Here is a 24267-nt window from a genome sequence, read left to right as displayed (position 1 = left end):
TCTGGATCTCACACCTCTGTGTTTCCAGAGCAGTAGAAGGTCTGGATCGCACACCCCTGTGTTTCCAGAGCACTAGAAGGTCTGGATCGCACGCGCACGCCCGGGTCTCCCACACGGCACTTCTGGCGCTGTGTGCTCTTTCTCAATGCCCAGGCTAGTCATGGCCTGCGTGAACGCTCTGTGTGTCCCGTCTCTGGGGACAGCGTGCGTCTACCTCTGTCTGCGAGCTCTTCTCTGCAGTGGGTCGGGAGCGTGGCCACCGAGCCGCAGTGAGTGGTGCAGCTCACCCTGGCAGGGCGGACACCATGGGGGACGGGAGCCTGGATGACCTCGGGGAGGGACATCCGGTCTGCCCACAGCAGGTCATTGCCGCTGGCGTCCACCACGCCCCGGCAGATTCACCTCCACCTTACGCGTCATCTTCAAAGCATTTGCTTCCCGTTCACTCAGCACAGAAGAGACCGACTCAAGGGTTAGACACTGCGTGGAGAAATCAATCACCCCTCCCATCTCATCTTCCACGAGCCGGGGCAAGCCGACCTGCCGGTGGCGGCTCCTGGGGATGTAACAGAAGTGGAAGCTTCCTCATGAAACTGCGCTGAGGGACACGGACAAGGGCTGCTGGGAAGATTAGGGGCCTGGCCATCTCACAGAGACCTGGTGGTGGTGAAGATGGTGATGACAATGGTGGTGGTGGTGGTGGTGGTGGTGAAGGTGATGGTGGTGGTGATGGTGGTGATGGTGGTGATGGTGGTAATGGTGGTGGTGGTGGTGGTTGTGATGGTGGTGGTGGCAGTAATGGTGGTGGTGATGGTGGTGATGGTGGTGGTGATGGTGATGGTGGTGATGGTGGTGGTGGTAGTGGTGGTGATGGTGGTGGTGGTGGTGATGGTGGTGGTGGCAGTAATGGTGGTGGTGATGGTGGTGATGGTGGTGGTGGTGGTGGTGGTGATGGTGGTGGTGGTGGTGATGGTGGTGGTGGTGGTGGTGGTGATGGTGGTGATGGAGGTGGTGGTGATGGTGGTGGTGGTGGTGGTGATGGTGGTGGAGGTGGTGGTGATGGTGGTGGTGGTGGTGATGGTGGTGGTGGTGAAGGTAGTGATGGTGGTGGTGAAGGTGGTGGTGGTGGTGATGGTGGTGATGGTGGTGGTGGTGATGGTCATGGTGGTGGTGGTGGTGATGGTGGTGGTGAAGGTGGTGGTGATGGTGGTGGTGGTGGTGGTGGTGATGGTGGTGATGGTGGTGATGGTGGTGGTGGTGGTGGTGGTGGTGGTGGTGGTGATGGTGGTGGTGGTGGTGGTGATGGTGATGGTGGTGGTGGTGGTGATGGTGGTGATGGTGGTGGTGGTGGTGATGGTGGTGGTGATAGTGGTGATGGTGGTGGTGGTGGTGGCAGTAATGGTGATGATGGTGGTGAAGGTGGTGATGGTGGTGGTGATGGTGGTGGTGATGGTGGTGGTGTTGGTGATGGTAGTGATGGTGATGGTGGTGGTGGTGGTGATGGTGGTGGTGTTGGTGATGGTGGTGATGGTGGTGATGGTGGTGGTGAAGGTGGTGATGGTGGTGGTGGCAGTAATGGTGATGATGGTGGTGATGGTGGTGGTGTTGGTGATGGTGGTGATGGTGATGGTGGTGATGGTGATGGTGGTGGTGGTGGTGATGGTGGTGGTGGTGGTGAAGGTGGTGGTGGTGGTGGTGGTGGTGGTGGCAGTAATGGTGATGATGGTGGTGATGGTGATGGTGGTGGTGGTAGTAATGGTGATGATGGTGGTGATGGTGGTGGTGCTGGTGGTGATGGTGGTGGTGGCAGTAATGGTGGTGGTGGTGGTGATGGTAATGTTGGTGGTAGTGGTGGCAGTAATGGTGGTGGTGGAGGTGGTGGTAATGGTGGTGGTGGTGGTGGCAGTAATAGTGGTGGTGGTGGTGGTGGTGAAGGTCAGGGTAATAATGGCAGTGACTGTCTTTAGGAAGGAGTACTATTGTTTCAAACAGGCAAATTCGGTTCATTTCAGAGCCCGCCCCCAGGCTGGGCGCTCCATCCCATTTCTGAGCACCGACCTGGCACGCTCATCCAGAGCCATGTGAAGAGGGGTCGGCCGTGGAAAATGAAGCCCGCCACGCGGCTCTGCCGGACACCACGAGAAGCAGGCGACCCTCGCCTGTCGGCCCCCTCCCCGTCGTAGTTGACCGGCTCCCGGTGAGAGGAGGAAACCAAGCCACGCGGGTTTTAGTCCGTGTTGGAAAGTTTGCAACAGATTCTTTGGTAAGTGAGCTTGTTTAGGTACCTGGAAAGTTCTTCTGTGTGTGTGCAGACTCCACGGTCCGCCCCGAGGGGCTCCCTAGGGCAGAAGGCCCGGTGGCAGGGCCTGACCATCAGCCTCACCGTGGGAAGGAGCGCGGGCTACTGGAGCCCACGGGGGTGATGGTCCGCTGCTCACCTGGGGAGCGGCCCTGCGGCCATGGAGCACCGTGGTCTTCTTTTTACCCGTTTGCACGCTGCTCACGGCTGTAAATGATGGGCATCTAAACGCTGGCAATATGTGCTCTCCGTTTCGTTTGTTTTGTTTTTTTAAACGGAGCGATTGCTAGGGGCTCTCTCTTTGTCATCAGGCAGTAGAATGGAGGCCATGGCTGTCAGGGCGGAGCGAGAGCCATTGAGGATGCAGGCCCAGGCCCCGCAGAGGGGCCCCAGACAGAAATCCATCCAAGAGCTGAATTCAGACTGGGCTTTGAAGACAAATGGAGAGTTCTGAACTGGAAAATAGTGATTTATGTTTGCAGTCTGCTGCAGGGACTTGGGGCTTTCTGCCTTGCTACCAATCAGGCAGGGGAAAAAAAAATCACTTAAATATGCTCCATGTGCGATTTTCTAGGCGATTGTGGGCTTGGGTGAAAGTCCCTCTCACGGCAATGGATGTACACCAACAGGGCCCTCGGCCTCCCTCCCCAAGGGACAGCTCTGTCCTCCCTGTTTCTTTTTTCATTGACGTGTCTACTACACAAAACTCTAGGCCATTCTCCTGAAGGGCTTGTGAGCCACACTGGTGAATGCAACGTGACTGAGCTGTAGTCAAGGTCCCACTTAGGTGACCAAGGTCGTGTCTGGCCTTTTGGGTTGGGGGATCCCAGGGGAGGATGCATCCATCCCAAGCTTAGCCACTACATGGTGGTTCTCCTTTGCAATTAGGAAATTGTTTTCCTGTGGGCCACCTGATGCTTCCTATCGTAATGCCAAGTACTGGCACGTGTGACGTGAGCAGAATATATACATCCTTGCGTCAGGAAGCCCTACAGGGCACAATTTCAGCCCCCGGTTAGCAGCTCAGCAGTGGTGTCTAGGACCCAGTGTCTTTTCTGCTTGTTATCAATTAATGAGTTTAGTCCATAAGCTTTTAGGTTCATAGTTACAAAATGGTGCCCAGAGCTCCAAGCATCCTATGAAGATGCAGGATGACAGCAGATTGAGTTCATCCTGTTGGACAGAAAAAGCGAATGCGGAGACCTCATCAATGCTCTCATCAAGAGCCACCTCCGGGGCCAGACATGGCTTGCAGGTCATCAGCAAAGGATTCTGGGAACATGACAGTTGGCCATGGAGGGCTCCCTGAGTGTGTCCCTGTCTTAGGGGCTCTCAGGACGTAGGGCTCGAGTTTCAAAGTCGTGTCGTGCTGGGGCCACCAGGCACCAAGGCATGGAGGGAGTGTCCGTGGGAAAGGGGGGGGGGGAGGCGGCCTGGCTCCCGCAGCCCGTGCGGCTGCGCGATCGCCGCCCTTCCTTAGAGCGACTTAACGTTTTCCCTGTGACGGGACTCCGGGCGTTGCTTCTTTCTGTCGCTGTTGCAAGTGAAATTTAAAGGGAAAAACAAAGCACAATAACATGAAAAGTGAATAAGTAAACGAGGTGGAATCCATCCCCCCACCTGGCTGCCTTCCCTCTCCTCTCTCAGAGACTGACAAGGACCAGGGAGTAGGGAGGGTATGGAATCGCTGCTCAAGAGTACAGAGGTGTTCAAAGGGATAGAAAGTTCTGGAACCAGATCATGGTGACGCTGACACCAAACGGTTTTGATTGCCAGTTTGCTACTCAAATTTTATCACCATGATAAAGAGGAATGAAGTTGAAATTGGTTTTTTTCCCCCCTCTTTCTTTCTCTCTGAGTGTCAGTTTCCCCCTGGTAACCAGTACAGTGGCCAGCACACCGGCCATATTGGAAGGGCTCTGGTGCCAAGTGCTCATGCAGGGTGCCAAGCCCGCATGTCTGCGAGGCTGGGTTTCCTGCCTATATTAGCGTGGGACCGAAGCAGGCCAGCTTTCCTACACCTTCTAGATACAAGGCATTTCCCTGTATCAAAGAAGGAAAGTAAGCAGAAGCCTTGGACAGGTCTCCCACAGCGGTGGGGGCAGCTTTCCTCTGTCGCTGAGCGGCTGGAGGACTGACTGAGGATCTGGATTTGCTTGGATTAAGTTGTCAGAGCAGAGGGCACTGGGCACCAACGGCCCTTGTGTCCCATCAAAGGTTTGCCTCGTGGGTGTGTGATAGTCAAGGTTTTCTTCTGAACAACAACAACAAAAAGGAGTATGATTTGCTTTAGGAAATCCACGGTGCAAAGAATGCAGGAGAGGCGCGAGAAGAGTAAACAGTACGTGAGAAACACGGAGGATCCGCTCTGCCACTCAACGGATTATTTATAGAATCGTTATATTTGTTTTGCCACTGTGCTGTGACAGGTAAAATAAAAAGGTATGTGGAGGGAGGCCTGCTGGCGTTTTCCTTATTTCTTCTGTTTTCTTAGAGTGTCAGAGAGATTCTGCCGCTCTCCGAGAGAGAGATAAATAACACACTAAACAATGGGAAACACAAGCGCGGAGATGAGCTGAAAATATTCCGGCCTCAGAACAATAACTCTCTAGATTGAGTTAAATGCATTTATCTCAGACAGAGAGAGATCCCTCCAGCGCCGAAGGCTTGGCTCTCGGAACAGAATAAGAGCTCGAGGAGCAACTGGAGCACCGGGAGAAGAGGCTGGGGATCCAGATGGCTGAGCTTCTTGGTTTCGTTGTAAATAGCCCCCTCTGCTAGGGATAGCAGCAAATGGAAATAGATTGCTAGCCCCCTGGTCCCAGAAGGGGGGAGCTGTCCAAGGGTCTGTCGTTAATTTATAAGCAATGTTAAAAGGAATCTTTAAGGCTGTGCATCCAGCTACTAAATCAATCTGTGTTCCCCCGGGGCCATTTTGAGGATGTTTGCTAAGCCTGTTGGGATACCGCCGATAATGTTTCCTGTCACTTTCATGACAGCAATTAAAGGAGGAGTCTGGGGTGGAGCTGTGTCTCATCCAGCTAACCTCATTCCTTCAAATCGGATGGTTCCATTTGCCTATTAGACAAGAGCACAGAAAGACAGATGGAATGTAAATCTAATTTTTGCCTCAGAGGAAGTGTATGTAGAAAGTCCATGCAAACAAATGATAGACTAACAGTGTTTCCGACCTGTGGAAGTTCAAGGGAGGGAAAGTAGGGCTTGTTAAGTGAAGAAAAATAACCACAGAATCCATCTGTGCAACCAAGCCCCTGGCTTCCATCCGTGAGTTTCAGTGAGCTACCCATACCCGATCTCCTTCACAAACAGTTCCCTTCCTTTCCTTGGACAAACAGACCCATTGGGGTGCTGGGATTTAAGTCTCTTCAACCACGAAGGGTTCATGTCATCTCAGGAGGGATGGCTCTCAGAAGCTGGCTACTCAAGCGTGTATGCAAAGGTGAAGCGTATGTTGAGCGAATGAGCTAACGGCTGATCGAATGTGAGGACACGGAGGACACTGTGTTTCATGTTGAAAGTGTTCAAATGAACCAGTAGAACAATTCTAAAGGATAAAAAAAGTCCTGTCGACAAGTGCCAATCCTGAGTCTCTTTCGGAAGTCCAGAGCGGTGGCTCTGTTGTCTCCTGTCCTTTGTGGCCACAACCAAGGGCTCTAAGTAGGAACTGTACACCTTGGAAGTCCCTCCTCCCTCCGTCCCCCACGAGCCTCTACTCCCGTCCACCTTGGAAGGCCCCCCAGGAGCCTCTACTCCTGAGTGTTCCCTGATGTTAGTTGTTTGTACTTGATTGCATTTACTCCCTCATTTCGGTTTTTGGTGTGGTTGTGGTTGCTTGTTTTTTGAGGTTCTTGCTCTGTTGCTGAAGCGACATTCTCATACCCAGACTCAGGTGAGCCTCCGGCCTCGGCCTCCCAAGTCTTTGGGACCACACTCTGCTTCTGTGTTACCCTTTTTTGTTGTAATTGAGTTATTAGGTGAATGAAGTGCTCAACGTTGACCAACAAAAGCTTGACAAGGCCAGGTGTTTCTTGGAAAACGTGGGGATCTCATGAGCAAGTGAAGATCACAGTTATTGTCCCCGAAGGGAATCTCCTGCCCGCTTCTCACGTTCCGCTAGCTTCCCGGCCCACGGACTTCCGGCTTGGGGTCCCCACGTCTGCCGGCCAGTGGGGCTGGACACGCGATCTGCTCTTGCTGGAGAGGCGGGGTGTTTCTGCCCTTCTCTGAGCTCTGCCCTGAGCCTTCCTGTCCCGGCTGACCTTCTGTGCTTGAGCTGGGCAGAGGCTTCCTTCTGCAGTGCGACTTCCTTGGATGAGAGATTTGTTTCTCGCGTGCCCATTGGGCCACAGAACCGATCTCAACGATGAGTCCGATCAAGCCTGTGTGTCCTCTGCCTCAACTCCACAGCGTCCCCAGTAGAACGGGACCGTGCAGGCAGAAATAATCTTTATCCCACATATTTGCTGGTGACGATTAAACAGGAAAATAAAATTAAAGTTGTGTGAAAGATTAAGGCTCTTTTGTGCCGAGAGGCATCTGTTCGTTGCTTTCATTGTCGACGCGCTCTAGCTCAACAGGCACAGAGCAAAACAAATTTAAATGAACGAAAGAGACTGAACACCAAACAAAGCTGTTGGGCCCTTGAGAGAAATGTTCATCTCAGCCATTGGCAGTTAGAATAGCGTGTTCAGAAAACAGCACACACCACGGGGGGGGGGGGGGGGGGGGGAGGATGGTTGCTGAGAACGAGGTCGGCTTCTGCCTTACAAATATGTATGACCTTCCCCATCTCTGTTACTCATGCAGCCAACGTGCGTTAAGGACCAGCTCCCCAGTGGTGTTTTGGGGGCACCAGGTAAGCAGGTAACACAGGCATCCTCTCTGGTCCTGGACCAGAAGCAAGGTCTTCATGGTGCCCGTGTAGCTGCGGTGTTAGGACTTCTGAGAACTCACACGGACCCCACCCAACTCCCAGCTCCTCAGGAGGCTGAGATCTAAGGATCACAGTTCAAAGCCAGCCTGGGCTTATCTTATCTCCAACAAACAACTCAAAAACCGGAAGTGGTGCTGTGGCTCAAAGTGGTAGAGCACTTGGCTTGAGTCAAAGAGCTCAGGCACAGTGCCCAGGCCCTGAGTTCAAGCCCCACGCCCAGCAAGAATAAACACAGAAAATAGAAAAGCTGCCGATAAACCTTTTAGGTCAGACCTACTTGTAACTTCGTATTCTTTAACCTGACAAAAAGCCCTAAGAAGTAGACATCATTATTGTTAAACAAAGCACCGAGAGTCCCAAACACGGGGGTCTCTAAGCCCATGGCTGGTCTCCAGGGTGCTTGCAAGTGAGCCGCTTCCCTCATTCAGAACGTTGGATTGTGAATTACTTGGATCAGTGGATCTTGATAAACAGGCTTGTCCTAAACCGATGCACCGGGAAAGCCATTTCTAAAGACAATTAAGAGTGAATTGCTTTTCACGCATCAGGACGGAGCTCCATGAGGCTTCCTGCGGGATGCGGGGAGGAGCGATTTATGGGTCCGGCCACTGGATAGACGCCAACCCGAGAGTCCGGCTGCTTTACGGCCGCACGGAGCAGAGCTGAATGCAGACGTCTGGGTCTGGAGCGGAGGAGAACGCCTTGCAGAAAACCCAAAGTGTTTACGCCTCCCTTGCTTTTCAAAGAGGCAGAAAAAACAGAAGCAAGGAGGCAAGTTTCACAAAAGAGGGTTTTTTGAGTCCTTTAGTAAGTGGAGAGAAAGGACTCAGATGGCTCAGCCTTGGGAATACCAAATGGGTCATTAGGGGGTAGAACTTCCAGGGGGATGAGCCTGGCTGGAGGTGGTCCCACCTGGGGACCCCACAGACACCCACAATTCCCAGGGAGATGAGAAGGGTTGGCCAAAGGTCCTGAGGATCCCGAGGGTCAAGAAGTTTCTGGGGTGGATGGCCCGGCAGCAAAGCTGCAGAAATGCAGTGATTTCTTCCCCCATTTGCATGGCCTTCCGCCTTCACTGGATACCATGACTCCCCCTCTCCTCTGTGTGACTTTTGAGTGGCTTGACCTTCTGACATTTTCCTACTGTCTTTTTTCTGGGAGACCATCCTTTCTGCAGCAAGAGAGTATGCACAGCCAACAAGGACTTAGCACGCACCAGGAATATTTTAAGTGATCCATGAGGGTTTATGGTTGTTGCTGCTGTTCAATGGACAACCAAGGTGTTCCAACTTTGCAGCAATAGCTCCAATAATTCACAAGGACCTCCTTCATTCACAGGCAGGAGTGTGGGGCGTAAACTTAGTGGAGCTGCACGGGCCTGGGAAAAGCGCAGGATTTATCTCCTCAGGTCAGTGTGGGCTTGGGGAGCAAGTCACGAACCCAGTTACTGATCCCACTACCCTCTGGGAATTTACTCTGTCCACAGCTCCTTTCTGGTCTTCACTGGCACTATTGAGGGGAATCCAAGACACGCTGGCGTTTTGTTCTGTCCTCAGACTAGAAGGACATCCTTGCAGGAATGAAACTACGAGGGCTTTCCCGCCCTTCTGTCTCCGGGTTTCGTATTGTTTACTTGATTTATATTTTTAACAGAATTTGACTTTGGTAACCATTATCATATTTGAAACGTCAGAATCATGTAATTACAGTACAATCGAAGGGCCTTATTTGCAGCTGGTTACAGCAATTCAAATTTCTCCCAATAAAACCCTTTTGTCTTCTTTCTAGTTGAAGTTGATTTAAAAAGAAACAAAGACAATGAGTTAGAGATCCATTGTTCACTCTTTAGCAATGTCCACTTCAGCCACAAATACGCTCTGCTATACACAAAGCCCTAGAGATGTTGGGGAACGTTGTAGGCTTGAAAATTGGCATTAAATCCAACCAATGTTACTTGGACGCATTTAGCTGGAAGTCTGAGTTGGAAAAAAAAAAAAGGATGCAATTTCCTTCTTCCTAGTTGCTCAAGGTTTTGTCATAAAGAACTCAGGCCTGGGAAACGTTCACCTTTCTCATTTGTAGACATTTAGCTCTGAATCAACGACACGCTTTGGGGGGTGATAGGCCTGGCTCCCAGTTACCTCCTGCATCTGCCCCGGAGTCAGCTGACGATTCACCTACACACCTGGGAGGTCATCCACACAGCTCCGGGATTTTATCTCCGCGCGTCTGCTTGTTTTATGAAACGGCCCACAGTGTCTCAATCTCTCTTCCACACCTGATGTCCGCCCGTTGCATTTTATACTCATTGAGAGGATAAATTTAGAAACCCTGGCTTTAAAGTGACTAGGGGTGTCTCCAGATTCCTTCTGCTGTGCAGTTCATCTCTTGGTCATAACTCCTAAATCTCTGCCCCGTTTCCCTCTTTTTCCTTCCATATGTCAGGTGCCCTGGCGTGAAATTCAGACAGAGCCACGGCCAGCTCGCTGATAGACTCACCCTTCACATTCTCGGCAGCCCTCTTGTAACTGGGTTTCTTTCCTATAATTATTTTGTAACACAATGAAAAGGGAGCTTTGGGGGGATTTTGTTTATGCAAAAGTGAAGTTGACTGGATAGAAACAACTCAAGAAGGACACATTTTCCAGCATTGTTAACGCAGGTTGATGGCACGGGTGAATGGGTCCCACACACCATGTCCGTACTCACGTTGATCATCATGTCTATCTTTCCTTCCCCCCCCTCCAGGCCCTTCGCTTCCTTAATACTCCTCCTTCTACTTTGAATGAACAATATTTTTCCACTTATGCTCATTTTTCCACGATGCTCATCTTTGTGTGTGTGTGTGTGTGTGTGCACGCGCACATGTGCGTGTGCTTGCTTAGACAGCTCTGCCACCTGACGCAATCAAAGACCTGTCACATCTGAAGGAAATGGTAATTATGAATTATGGATTATTTGTGAGGTGCAATACAAAATTAGCTCCTGGGCGTGTTTCCAAAGTTGGAGAAGATTTATGACAGGCTGGATATTGATCGATGATTTATAAAGTCTGTTGAATTTGTCAGCACAGCCAATGAATGAGGACTTGTTAGGTCAGACAAATTAAGTTGTAATGAAATAGATTGTCCCTTTTTGAAAAATTAAGGTCTGGTCATCGTGAGTTGAAATTTGAAATCTCTCCTATATACGATACTTTTGTGTTTCAAACAGTGACAGATGTATGTATTTAAGCTCTCTTTCTAAGAAATGCAATGGACCCCAAGGTTGAAAGGACTGGAAAACATGGCTGGTGCCAATTTCAGAACACTGAATATCTCTGAAAAGTCAAGAGGCAAAGGGGAGCCAAGTTATTCCTGTAGTCCCTGCCTAAGTAAGAGTTTTCTAGTAGAATGCTGTAATTCGCAAGTCATCAAGGCAATGGGGCTGTAAACCTACTGATCAATGTTAATTGTGGTTTAATTTTTCTTTGTAGCATTTTATACATCCTAGGCACGAATCCTTTGCCTGTTGGGTAGCTGAAGACGCTCTCCCGTTCCGAGGCTGTCTCTTGAGTCGGCCTGTTTCCTTGGACCCACTCAGATGCATCCTGGTCTCTCGTGATCCCATGTGCTCTGGGCCGTTGGAATCCCACACCGGAAGCTTTCCCCTATGCTGGACGCTGTCACCTACGCCAGGCTCTCTGGAGGGTTTTATTTCTCTTGCTTTTATGCAGTGTAGCTCACCCTCTTGGCTCTTCATCTCTTCCTTGCATCCAGGGTGACACTACTTCTCCTCCTTTTGTACAGACCGATGGCCACGTGCTGTGTACACACACACACACACACACACACACACACACACACACACACGTACGTAGCATTTATGAAGAGCAGCCTGGTGAGGGCTCTCCTGCCTTGTGTCCGTCCAACCCCAGGCTCTTGGCGTGGCCTGGCAGATGAGGGGCCTCTTTCTCCTGTTGTAGCCTGTGGGCGAGGAAGACTGAGAAAGGGGACTCTGCCCTTCCCTTTAAACGCTGAACTCCAGAAATTCCAGAGACGACATTGCTAACAGGCAACCACACAAGTACGTGTGGCTTCAAGGAAAGTATAAATTCAATGTCTTCTTCCCTGCCAGCCAAGTGTGGAGATTTCATTAGTGGAAAAGAGGAGAATCACAGAGATAGGTTCGGGAGGAGGGCCGACAGCCAGGAACCCATCAGAAATGTAACCGGTTTCTCAACAGGAATATGCTGAATGAAATCGATGATAAGATCATCCTAGAAGTCAGATCAGAGAGTGTCTGCTCGCCGGCTCTCCGGCAGACACTGTCTGATCTCTAGCAAATGGGAGACATTCTCTGAATTGTTCGTTAAGATTGTTTGCTCACAGCATCCACCTACAGCGGTGAATTCCCGTGGCTTAGGAAGTCACGGGGCACACACACCAGGGATGGTCATTTCTTGCCTATCTCCTTCAAACACAACCACACAGCGAAGGAAGCTTTTCCAGATCAAAGCCCACGGAACCTGAGCCGTCCGAACCCAAGTTAGCGTGATACATGTTTCCAGAGCAACTTCTGATTGCCTTGCTATTTATTTCCCTACGCTCCGAGCGTGGCCACCGCGGCGCCTTTTGGGAAGTGGCAGCAGAGAGGGAAGCAGCAGCAGCTGGGTTTGACGGAGCGTGATTACCCACGCTTGTTTTCCACTGCAAAACTGCAAGGAAGCACAGAGCTCAACAGGGAAGATGTGCCGACGAGCCAGCGGGCCAGATGTGTGCTTTCTGAACTTACACTGGGTGTAAGCTTCGGTGTCAGCTCTCCTATCTTTAAAACAATAAATGAAGAAATGAGGTCAATATCCTTTTTGTTTAATAATGTTTTATTGAGAGTAAGTGATTACCGAAATTCTACGAATTTCACAGTATCGCGAGATAGTGATAAAGTCACAAACACATTCGAACCTTCAGGAGGCAATTGTCACATTGTGGTCTATGATGCCGGTGAATTCCATGAGCTTGGACAGTACAGCTATTTCTTCCACATCGGGTGGTGTGCACATTTCCTTCCTTTTGCTTAGTGTGAGCTGCCCCCTCTTTCCCTCTCCTTCCCTCCCTCCCATCGCTGCCCTGGTGTTGCTTAGTTTGTTTTCATCCATGTCCAGTGCAGCTGATGGGCCTCTCTGTTGTATGTTTCCCCGTTTCCCTCTGATTCTGTGTCCTCCTCCCAGCTTCCCTCAGATGTGTGCATATATATGTATATATATGCATATATATATATGTATATACCATATATGTGGTCAACAACATGAGGTCACTTAGTAATGGTACAGCAGGATGCGTGGAGGTCCTTCGTTTCTCAAGTCCTGTTATGTTGTCGTATCTCCTTGCATTCTGGATTTAACATCCACCTATCAGGGGAGACCATACGCCATTTATCTCCCTGCTTTTGGCTTATCTCGCTCAAAATGATTTTTTCTAATTCTATCCATTTCCTGTGAATGTATAAGGCCAATATACTGCCAATATTTCAGTGTCCCTTTGCTTCTGAGTGGAGATGCAGAATTAAGTCTGTGGGTCACATGAATAATTGTTTAAAAAGACAATTTTGGTGAAAATAATTCTAGTAGTACCATTTACATGTAGAAACAGGTTCCCACTAGGAATTACTTCTCTGAAAAATAGATGTCTATTTCAAAGGGGGGAAAAGACAAAAGAGCTACTTACTTGGCTTAATCTAATTGACTTTAACGAGATTAACATGCTCCGTAGTAGATCGCTTGTTTCTGAAAAGGAAAGCCATTTGATTTGTGATATGCTTAACGAGGTTAGAGTGGCAAGTTTGGCTTTTCCAAATAGCTATGTAGAATATAACGTGCTTGTGGGAGCAACTGTGGAATGCCATTGGAGAGACTTCAGGCATTAAACACGGCACAGACGTATTTGAGAGGCTCCGGCATGAGTGCTATGAGCTATAAACACGGGACGGTGTTTGGAAGCCAAGTCCACCATTCATAGAAAGAGCTCTCCTCTCTGAGAGACAGCATCTTATAGTTGTTCTAATGCCGCATCACCGGGCCTCAGGACGCAGGACACACACACACGTGTTTCTGACCTTGGGGATGCACACGGTTAACTTCTCTCCCCCACACTGGTGTGGCTGGGCTCACGGACTCCACGGAACAGCTCCCTCTCTGTTCTGCTCCCAGGGTCACGTTGAGTCCATTGGTTCACCTCTGTTCCATCCGTCACCCCACACTCTCCCCCCCCACTCTGTCTGAGTGATGGGGTGGGACTCCTCGGGGTGTCCCCCCGGCCTTTGACCCGGGAGCCATGCAGGCGCCCCGTGGCCACACCCTGCTGTGTGGCGCTGGGGACGCAGCTCCCTCTCTCTGTGACTTGCAGACTCCTGACCAGTTCTCTGCGTCTCTCCACAAGAACAAACTTCACAAAAAGTTCGTGGACGGTGGGAAGCTTCCTGTGTTTGCAATTGCTCGACGCTATCCAGGGACCTGGGTTTTATTAACTTTGTCCACGGGCTACCAACTGCTTCCATCCTGAACTCTTCAGAAGTTTCAGATTTTCATCTTGGTTTTCCCAAGAAAAATAATTTTGATTATAATGATAGCTCAGGGCCTGGCAGAAGAAAATTGCACAACTCCACAATGTGAAATCATCATCTGCCCTGGTTCACAATTTCCCCACAAGTGTTCCATTCAGACATATATTTGTCTTTAAAAAGGAAGTGCATTAATTATTTAGCTCATTGGCTTCTGGTACATGGTACTTACATTTCTGATTATAACATCCCAGGATGGAGGTAAAGAAGACCATGAGCGGAAAAAAAAATAACCCAACAACTCTGCACATTAGCAGTTTTGTTAAAAAGCCGTTAGTAAGGAAGAAAAAGTTGAGCCAGCAGGCTAAATCTTAACTGCTATAAATTGCAGCCACCTGCTCGCCTATTTCCAAAGGAAATGATTTTATGAAGCATCAATCAATGTCTGTGAATAAGCATTGCTGTCATCTCCACTGACTAAGCAAATACCCCTCACTCTCCACCGCCCAGCCGAGCCCACGCAGGCCGTGGGCTATGGGAAACCAGGGCCCTCGGCCAGCGTTCGGGACGCAGACAAAGATGGAGGAACTCAGAGGCTCCATTGCAGTGATAGAGTATTGGACTCCACCCCGGCGACAGATTCCCTGGGTGTCAGTGACGTCTGTGAGTAACTATTGTGTGGCTCGTGAGGCTGACGGCCTGAGCCACAGGCCGGCCCCGCGGCCCCGCGGGGCATCTGGGGGTGAGGGGGGCTTGCATCCATCCTCAGAAACACAGGCAACGGCTTCTGATTACTGTGTCTGTTTGGGGTCGTTCAGGGGACGTCTCTGTAAACCCTCTGCTTGCCTAGGACGCCGTTGTAATGAAGACATTCACGCATCGGTTTTATTTCACGTATTTTCTACAGAAGCTTTTACTTCGGTCCCCTGGTTGCTTTTTCTTATCTTCCAATCGAAGGGGCTCAGCCCTCAGGTCAGCTTACGAGATGAGCATAGAGCGCTTTGAGTGCCGGGCCTTGCATCCCCTCCCGCCCACCCCGCCCCGCCCAGCTCCCGGGCACCTGGCGCCCACCCGGTTCCCTTCCCCGTTTCTTACACAAGCTTTAGGAAGAAATCACCAATACAGGATGGTGGCTTTGCCCTGCATGGTAGAACTGAAATGAGTCCCAGCGTCTTACCTAATCTGTGTTACCTACTTTGGTCTTGAATAAATGTTCATTGCTGCGTGAACCCACTTCCAGATAAAATGACACCGGAGTGTTTCCAGGAAGATCCGGGGCTGCGGTGTCTCCGTGGCGGAGCTGAAGGTTTGTCTCGGGAGCTGCGGCCTCTGCACCGCTCACGTTTCTGCCTCACGGGCTGACTGCAGGCTCGGCTTTGGGCATGAGTTCTCCTCCTTCCCATCCTTCCTCCCCGGCGTAGGCCTCACGCGGTAGCACCATTTTGTGCTGCCTGGAAGGAGACGTGAGTCATGGCCGCACAGCCTTGCATCTGCGGGGCCTGAATGGGTGTGATGATGGCTTCCTCCCACGGCTCACATTGCTTCCGCTCTTCCCAGAACCAAAATGACCCCATCCAAGCTTCTCCCACGGCTTCTGTGCCGAGGCTGAGTCACCCATGACGGGGGGTCGGGGGAGGGAGGGGGTAGAAGGGGGGTTGGGGGATGGCAAAATCAGGACGATTCCAGCACTTCTGTATCCCCTGCGGTTTAGAGGAGCCGTTTGGTTTCATCATGGTGGTAATACACCCTGATCACAACCAATGACCCCAGGCCATTTGAATGTCTATAAACTACAAGTGGTACTAAGCCATCACACATAACCCGAGGAGAATCAACAGAACTGGTCATGAAATCATGTTCGCTTGTTTGGTCTCAGTTATGAGAGAGGATTTCCCCTTCGGCCAAAACTTTCCTTCCAGGGCTGGTGGTGTTTCTCAGAGATCTTCCCTCATTTCAAAGTTAACCATTTAAAACACCCATCATTTCACAGCTAAACAACAATCTCCCTGAGTGTGCACTAGGAGATGTGGCTTTATGTCGTGTTTAATAGAGACAGATTTTTTTTTTTTTATCATACCTAACTACAAAGGTGATGAAGTGAAAACTGAAGTTTGGTTTAAGAAAGAAGCCATTTTCATGTGCACTGTGTTACACCTTTAGGGCAAAGGGCAGTTGAAGATAAGCCTTTGAAGCATTAGAAGACAGCTTCCTCTTCGCTGCTAACCGGCTGCCACTCGGGTCGGGAGCAATGGCGGTGTCTTGGCTCCTACCCAGCGTCTTCTGCCTACCAAGCCCGCAGAGCAGCCTCCGCCAGCGCCGGCCCAGCCCCCTGTGGCTTACTTCTGCTTGCTCAAAGAAGTCAGGACTTGTTCCCTTGGGGAGCATCCATCCTGCGGGGTAAGAGAATACACCGTACGTTTTACTCGTCTGCTTTGCGTTCTGTCCACTGGGACTTGGCCTGTAAGACCATGATGGCAGAAGCCTGCGACTGTGTTTGACCTGGGAGGCATTGAACCTTCGGGAGGCGGAGGACGTGTCATTCAGCCACCAGGAAACCCATCTGGACGCGGCTGCCGCCACACAGGTAACGTGTGCTGCTGCCTCAGGCTTTCGTTTGCTGTTCACAGCCGAACATCGGAGGTGGGACTTTAATAGTCATTGTATTACACTCTGTCTGGGTCCCAAGCAAAAGGCCTGTGGCTCTAGGTGGGGCCTCCTGGACAGCTCCCGATGCCCACCTTTCCGCCCATCCCCTGCCTGCTCTGCCCTTCCTGCTGAGGGGGCTGAGGAGAGGAAATCCCGCGGGAAACGCCGAGGAGCCTGAAAATAGCAGGGAGAGCGGGCTCAGCCCACGGCTGCCAGCCCGGGCGCTGGGACTCGCGTAGGAAACCGTGCGTCTGACACAGCTGGGCGGGTTACTGAGGCGCACAAGCTCCAGCATGCCGCGATCTCAGAGTCCATCCACTGCCATTGGTACAAAACACCCAGAAGATGCCAAAGGGAGCCTGAGCTTGAACTTCCCACTGGCGGGAGGGGGAGTTGGGGAGGGAGCTTATTCCTCGAGGCCTGAGTGTGGTGGAGGCTGGGGTGTGGTGGAGGCTGGGGTGAGATGGAGGCTGAGGTGAGATGGAGGCTGGGGTGTGGTGGAGGCTAGGGTGAGATGGAGGCTGGGGTATTATGGAGGCTGGGGTGTGGTGGAGGCTGGGGTGTGGTGGAGGCTGGGGTGTGGTGGAGGCTGGGGTATTATGGAGGCTGGGGTGTGGTGGAGGCTGGGGTGTGGTGGAGGCTAGGGTGAGATGGAGGCTGGGGTGAGATGGAGGCTGGGGTGTGGTGGAGGCTGGGGTGAGATGGAGGCTGGGGTGTGGTGGAGGCTGGGGTGGAGGCTGGGGTGTGATGGAGGTTGGGGTGAGATGGAGGCTGGGGTGAGATGGAGGCTGGGGTGTGGTGGAGGCTGGGGTGTGGTGGAGGCTGGGGTGAGATGGAGGCTGGGGTGTGGTGGAGGCTGAGGTGAGATGGAGGCTGGGGTATTATGGAGGCCCACTGGGCTCCACTTGAAGCTTGAGATTCCGGCCTGTTCTGTGAGCCGCCACTCCTGGAGTCTGTGTCCTAAACCTTCATTTCCTTCACACGGGACCGTGATGGGAACTGAAGTCAAAGGTCATGTTATTTACCGTCCTGTTACTGCGCGGTTCTAGGTTAGTTTTCCTAATTATGAAAGCTGTGAGGAGGCCATTCTATACTTCTCCGAGCCTAGACACGTGTTTGATATGATGTTGACTTATGAGAACTATAATTACTCCTTTCATGGTCAATTATCCACAGCCAAAAAATAAAGGGGAGGCCCCGCCCCATCTCTATGCGAAAGCCCATTTATTAATAATTGTTCATAATAGTAGTAATTCCCCAGTTAAGTCGTCGGCTTGGAGCAGAACCCGGGGCCGAGGTGCTGAAGCCATGCTGCTTGGAGCTGGAGGCGGGGTCCAGATTTGACAAACCAGGTAAATATGATCTGACTGTATTCTGACTCCTAAGAACCTTCTCCTCTCCTCTGCCGGGCACGGGCTGTGCTCAGGAGCCCTGGAGCGGGGACTGGGGGTTCGGGCAGAGCGCGGGCACGCTCCCGCCTCGCCCCCAGCCTCCCACCCGGTCTTCAGGCCGTTCCTTGGTGCCCAGCTGGGCCTTTGCCTCCTCGGGATGCCCTGTCGTTCATTCTCGGCCCCGCCTCCTTCCCCAGCACTGAGTGACTCACAGCCCGGGTCTCCTGCTGTGGATGGAGCCTGGGCTTGAGCTCAGCAAGGACCGGCAGCCCTGGCCTTTCGTCAGGGGTGACCTAAGTTGGGGAAGGCCCGCTGCCAGTGGCTTATGCCTGTAATCCCAGCTGCTCAGGAAGCTGAGAGCTGCCCACTGGTCCAAGCCGGTCTAGGAAGTGCAGTTTAAGAGACTCCATCTCCAACTATGCAGCCAAGTGCTGCCTTGAAGAACTGGCACCAAGCGGCCCATTCCTGGACCAGGTACCGTGTCCTCTCTGAACTCCAAAGAAGGAATCTTCCAAAAACTCACAAGGAGCAAAAGTGCTGCGGGCCTGTCTGACAGACATGTCTGTCTTTTCTTGAAGAATCCTGTTCAGTCCTCAGGTTAAGAAGACAGCGTTTTAACCAGGTGTCATCATCTCTTCGAGTGCAGGGAGGGAAAGCATGAAAGCGTAATCCAGCTCGGGTCACAGTGCGGGCGTTGGGGTAGCACCGCGTGGTATGGTCACCGGCTGAAGTCACAGGTTCTTCTTGAAGACACTAAGCATGGATTGAACCAAATAAAGCACTCTGCGGGCCAGCCCGGCCCAGCTGCTGTCCCCTCGCCCAGCATCTTAAGGCAAAGTCAGTACTAACGCAAAAGCCTTCGTACTCTCTTCCTGAATTCTGGCGCGCTGCGGTCTTGACGTCTGGTCCCCTCCCCCTAAGGGCCTGGATTTCCTTCGTGGCCTGGGGCGTGGCAGGCTGCACAGGTTCCCGGGCGCTGGCGCTGCATGGGGGAGTCGCTTCCAGTTCCTAGGGGAAGCAGAGACTTGGGTTGATGGAAAGTAAGTACGTTTATTTCTCCACAAAAAGCCGCAGTCATCCTGTAGTCTTTCCACCAAAATGGGTAAAGGAAGGGGCTCGGTGGACCCACGGAAGAGCCAAGGCTTTCTCCGGCCGCCAGGCCGTTTGGACTCACTCAACAGGCAGCCAAAATAACAAAATCAACTGCAGGCGCTCTCTGCAGACCATGGATGACCCCTTCCACACTGGGGCATGATCGGGGCCTTCCGGAGCTTTATCCATCTACTCACTTACTTTGTGCAGCTACTGGGGCTTGAACTCAGGGCTGCACACTCTCACTCACCTTTCTTGCTTACAGCCTCTTGGCCTGAGCCTCCAGTCTGGCTGGTTAGTTGCAGATGGGGTCTCTGAACGTGTGCTGTCTAGGCTGGTTTGGAGCCCTGATCCTTGAGGTGTCTCAGCTTCCTGAGTGGCTGGGATTACAAGCGTGAGCCACTGGTCCCTGGCCTTTGCTGAGCTTTATCGGCCAGAGCCACCCATCTGGCTTCACAGGGGAATTTTCTAGAATAGCCCATGCGTTCCTAGCAAAGGAATCAAATTCAGATAAAGGTCTAAGTCTACGCTGGACAGGTACTCCCAGGTAACCACATGCAGGACAGATGGACAGTGGGGGGAGCAGCTTCCCCGTGGGGCTGGGAAGAGACTGGATTAAATGAGCCTGCTCCTGGGGCTTGACCCCAACTGCTGATCATTGCTTGGTCCCCCCCCCCCCCCCCCCCGCAATTATTCTGCTCCAATTAAACTCCATCGTCACATCTTCCTTGGCTTTTGTTTGTATTTCCTGTGTTGATCCTGTTGTTGACGATGGTGTTGTTTCTAGAAGATGACGCGCTGCTGTGTGGTCCAGGATGTTCTCCGAAAGCTCTGGCCGGTGTCAAAGGCCACGAGCTTGTCAGCAGAGGCAGGGCGTGTGGAGTCGGCACCTGAGGCAGGTGGGCGTGCTGCATGCGTCTGTGCCAGCCCGCAGCCCACCGTGGAAGGCTGCCTGCGGAGGATGCTGAGCAACCGTGCCTCGGTGGGGCAGAAAGGCCGCCCCTCCCCTCAACCCTGACGGAAAGAGGACAATGAGACACCTGGTAACACCCTCCAGAGCCCACACAGGGCCTGCCGCGTGCCTGACACCCGCGAGACAGTGGCAGTAGTCCAAGCCACGTGGCACTGTGGTTAATCTTCAGCCACTGAGGCAGGAGACAGAACCAGATCTCGTGGGGGGTGAGCAACGTTGTCCTGCTGGACAGTAACTTCGCAGCGGCATGCAAGTCCAAGTTGCGGGTGCTCAGCCCTGCTGTGTGTACGGCACAAAGCGGAGCCATCCGAGCCCTGAGCTGGTTGCCAGCTAAGCACCGGTGGCTTCTCCTCGGGGAGGTGTCCATGGAGCCACCGGCCCAGAGCGGCCGCCGGCCCGCCGCAGCACCAGGGAGTCGGTAACAGGGTGTGAAGACGTAGACATCTCCAGATCACGCCACTGCGATTAAAACCGAGCAGCGCAGACCGCAGGTACATATTTGCTGTGTGAGTTCAGCCCCGGGATGCCACCCTGTGAAATCAGACTCGGCACTGCTGATGTGCATTTTTCTGGCTCTCCTCTCCACTCTGGCTACCAAATGCCACCACGGCCAAGGTTTTCCAAACGCGGGCGGTCTAGAAACATCAATCCACACGGTGCCAGAGACCATGGACCTCCGCTTCACAAGCTGAGGCTAAAGTGCACATGGTCTCTACTTGGAGAGGACTTCGCTCCGCTGCTGGTGTGTCTGCGGCTGTAGAATTCTACAGAGAGGATCCATTAACGCACATGTCAGAATCACAAAGGGTTTTCATTGCCTTTGGGAGTGTAGCCTTATGCCGAGAATCTACGTTTTCAAATGTCCCTACTGGCTGGCATCTGGCTGTTGGTGCAATTGTGTGTGTGTCTGTGTGTGTGTGTGTGCGTGTGTGTGTGCGTGTATGAGATCCCTCTCAAAGTTCCCACCAACAGAACCCCCGGAGAGTTCTGCCTTCTGCAGATATCTGCTTCCCAGTGTGCCAACCTCTGACATCGCTGACCTCATTTTTCCAACCCGATTTCTCTGTTATGAAGCACTTATCTTGAGAATGAAATGGAGAGGTGTTGAGACACAGCAATGAAATGAAATGTTTTTGAAGTGGACAAAAATCAAAAGAATGGTCCAAAGTTTTACAACTTCACTTCTGTTGAACGTGTTTCTATTGTGACTCTGGTTCACGGCAATGCTAGTTTTCGAGCGCCGTATTTTAAAGGAATCTCAAACAAGCCCTTGGGGGCTTTACCCTCATGATTTATGCCGTCCACAGAGTGAGAACTTGCTTGCACCTCGCCTCGCAGAGATCTGACACCCGTTTCCACATCAGACTAGATCTCACGCAGGTCACAATGGCGAGCCAGAGTCCTACCCTGCCCGCTTACGCTAAAGCCGAGCTTCCGGACGCGCGTGCTGGTGTTCCGTGCAGAAGGGCTCCGTGTGTGACCGTCTCTGCGTGTGGAAATGATAACGGTCCCTCTCACTTGATGCAGAGTTCGGTTTCTTCCACGAGCCTGGGGAAAATGTTGAAGAGTTCAAGATGTCCTTTATAGAACGACATCTGGGCTTTGTGCACGGCAGCTGCTGCTGTAAATAATTCACCAGCGATCGGGCCCAGGGGCCCCGAGCTGCGTGTTAAGCTGGGAAGCAGCGGCGCCAGGCAGCACTGCGCCCGCCTTGCTCTGTGGGAGGGAGAGAAGCTTGGCGTTCACTGGTTTGTCTGAACCGAAAGGAGCGGGTGTGGCCGTCCAGGGCTCCGTCCAGGGCTCCGTCCAGGGCTCCGTCCAGGGCTCCGCCTGGCTCCGCGAACCTGTGTCAGACAGGTGGCCCCATCTTCCCCAGCCTCCCTGCCCCCGCGTGGCCATGGGGATTCGTTAGAAATCGGGGCAGGCTGCACACATATTGGTTGGAACAAAGTTCAACTTCTTCACCAGGGCTGTTTTTCAATAGCCAACGTTTTCCTGTCTTTGGGCCAGGCGGGGCCAGGGTTTTGCCGCAGGCCAAGGTCCGGGCACGCCGGACACCTTCCTCCCAGAGGCCCGACCACACATGTGTCATTTCTTCAGAAGTTGGTGTTGGTTTGGGGGAACTGTTCCTACCAGTCCATCACCTGCTGGGAGTCTCGGAGATGAATGCGTGTAAAAGCTACACGCACTTTAATTTATTGTAATAGGTGCCTTAATCAGCAGCTACTTAAATGAAATTCTACAATGGAGTCCAATTTAATAGCATAGGGCAACAGATAAAAAGCAAAACAAAACAGAAAAAAATTACCTGTGATATGATAGCTGTGCAGTGTGTTAGCATCCATCAAATGATACACTTCAAATACTTCTGAACATTCATCGTCTTATTAGAGCAATGCAAATTGTACTTCAGCGAGGCTGTAAGGGACGGAGGTGAAATGTTGGGAGGCGCCGTGGTGGGTACGGACCCTCTCTCTTCTTCACCCTGACCCCCAGCTCTGCCCCCAGCCCTGCCGGGCTTGGCACAGTTCTGAGTGGAATGTGGGGGACATTCATGTGTCCTGTTGGGGTTTCTGGGCCGTGGTGACCAGGGACTCTCGGCAGGAACCTCCAGGCTGCCCCAGTGGCTTGTCTTTGCTTCCCTGGGAAGTGCCTAGGATGGGGTCAGCTGACACCGCAAAATGAGGCTCTGGGGGTGACAGACTCCCTTGGGAAGCGATGGAAATGATTTTTGGACTTGTTAGGTCCCTATTCTGAGGTAAAAGCATGTGTTCACCTAAAAGAAGACACACTCGAAAAAGATACTGCAACGATCCACCAGAGTCACTGGAGGAGAAGGAAAACAAATGCCCACCAGGCTACACGCAGGGGCGAGGCGGGGACGTGAGCCTGGCGGAGTGGGAACGAGGCGGAGGCAGGAGGGCGTGGGCGAGGGGTGTGCGTGGCGTGGCCCCAGAGCCGCACAGGCTGGCCGCCAGGGCAGACGGTGGGGTGTGCGCGTCTGTCTGTATTGTTTCTTCTAAAGAGCAGTTGGACCCACCATGACCTCCAGAGGTTTACACACCTGGTCCGCGTCCTCCTTAAAATGCTGGGTTGATTGGAAGCCGCAGGGAGCAGGGAGGAGAGAGCCTAGCCGGACAGCAGCTCCGCAGGAGAGCGGGACTCATCCCACGGCACAGACACACCCTTGGAGCACGTAGACCCACGCAGCCCTCCGAGCACGGAGACCCCATGGACCCACGCAGCCCTCTGAGCACGGAGACCCCATGGACCCATGCAGCCCTCCGAGCACGGAGACCCCATGGACCCACGCAGCCCTCCGAGCACGGAGACCCCATGGACCCACGCAGCCCTCCGAGCACGGAGACCCCATGGACGGGTGGACCAAATGAGCTCTTCAGAGCCAAACGTGGCTGTCCGGTGACTGGCCAGCAGGTCCTGGTGGGGCAGCTGCCACTCAGCCCTTCTGGCCTCATCCGTCCTGCTCCCTGATAGTCTAAGCTATAGGATGGAGGCAGAAAGCACCCACTGATTTATGCGCCCTGTCAAACAAGACCAAGGACACACACAACCCCTCAGGGTCTCACGTATCTTTTATGTGCGATGCTGGTGATAGCTTGCTCCCCTTTGATAGCTCTGGTCACTTTGGAGACAGAGGTGACAAGTACCAGCAAAGACACGCTTCTACAGCTAGTGTCTCGTCCATCCAGCTCAGAAGGTACCCCGCTTAGGAAAGATACAAAAAGAGGCCACATGGCTGTCCACATACTGACACATTCAGGTATTACAGTGGCTGGACAATTAAAAGTAAATGACCCGTGCTATTACTCAATATTGATTCTTCTAGAGATTCTATATCTGAGTTGATGTGTTTCTGGACCCCAATTATCAGCAGCTAAATGCTGGAATTGCTTCATGCCTCAGCTTTCAACGGCTATAAAATACTTTCAGCCTCAAGAGTTCGGGATGGGCTATAAATTCTTGTTTGTGTTGCTATGGTGATTTATATTGTCACCCTTTTAATAACCACATCAAATGCAGGCATTAAGTAGCAATATAACACCTCTACATAATTTAACAGCAACCATTTGTGACAACTTCTGGCACAATTTGAACATTCTATGAGGAAATTAAAAGTAAATAGAAATAAATCACCTCGAGCCTGAGATGTAAATATTTGAGTGGAGTGTTAGTCATCTTTCCATCACTGTAACAAATGCCTGAGGTAATCAACTTAGGAGACAAGCTTTACCCCGGCCCACGCGTCTGGAGGTTCCGGCCCGTGGTCAGTGGCCCGAGGGTGTGCGGCTGTGGTGAGACCACACATCATGGCTGAGAATGTGTCTTTAAAGGCGGAGAGGCTCTGAATGCCTTT

The 24267-nt window shown here is 52.1% G+C and overlaps 1 protein-coding gene across 1 annotated transcript; it reads right to left on the bottom strand.

Annotated features, from left to right (window-relative positions):
* Nucleotides 1-363: 363 nt before the first annotated feature.
* LOC122098843 (basic proline-rich protein-like) lies at nucleotides 364-1837 on the bottom strand (the record flags this gene model as incomplete). The annotated part of the gene is given in 2 exon segments (XM_042669328.1): nucleotides 364-556; nucleotides 639-1837. Coding segments are annotated over 2 exon segments (1392 nt in total), but the record flags the coding sequence as incomplete, so codon positions are not given.
* Nucleotides 1838-24267: the final 22430 nt, after the last annotated feature.

The sequence above is a fragment of the Dipodomys spectabilis genome, unplaced genomic scaffold, assembly GCF_019054845.1.
Source record: "Dipodomys spectabilis isolate Male_0828 unplaced genomic scaffold, ASM1905484v1 ptg000494l, whole genome shotgun sequence".
In the NCBI taxonomy this organism is placed as follows: domain Eukaryota; kingdom Metazoa; phylum Chordata; class Mammalia; order Rodentia; family Heteromyidae; genus Dipodomys; species Dipodomys spectabilis.
Note: the sequence above shows the minus strand (reverse complement) of the source record. Positions and strands in the feature narration are given on the sequence as shown.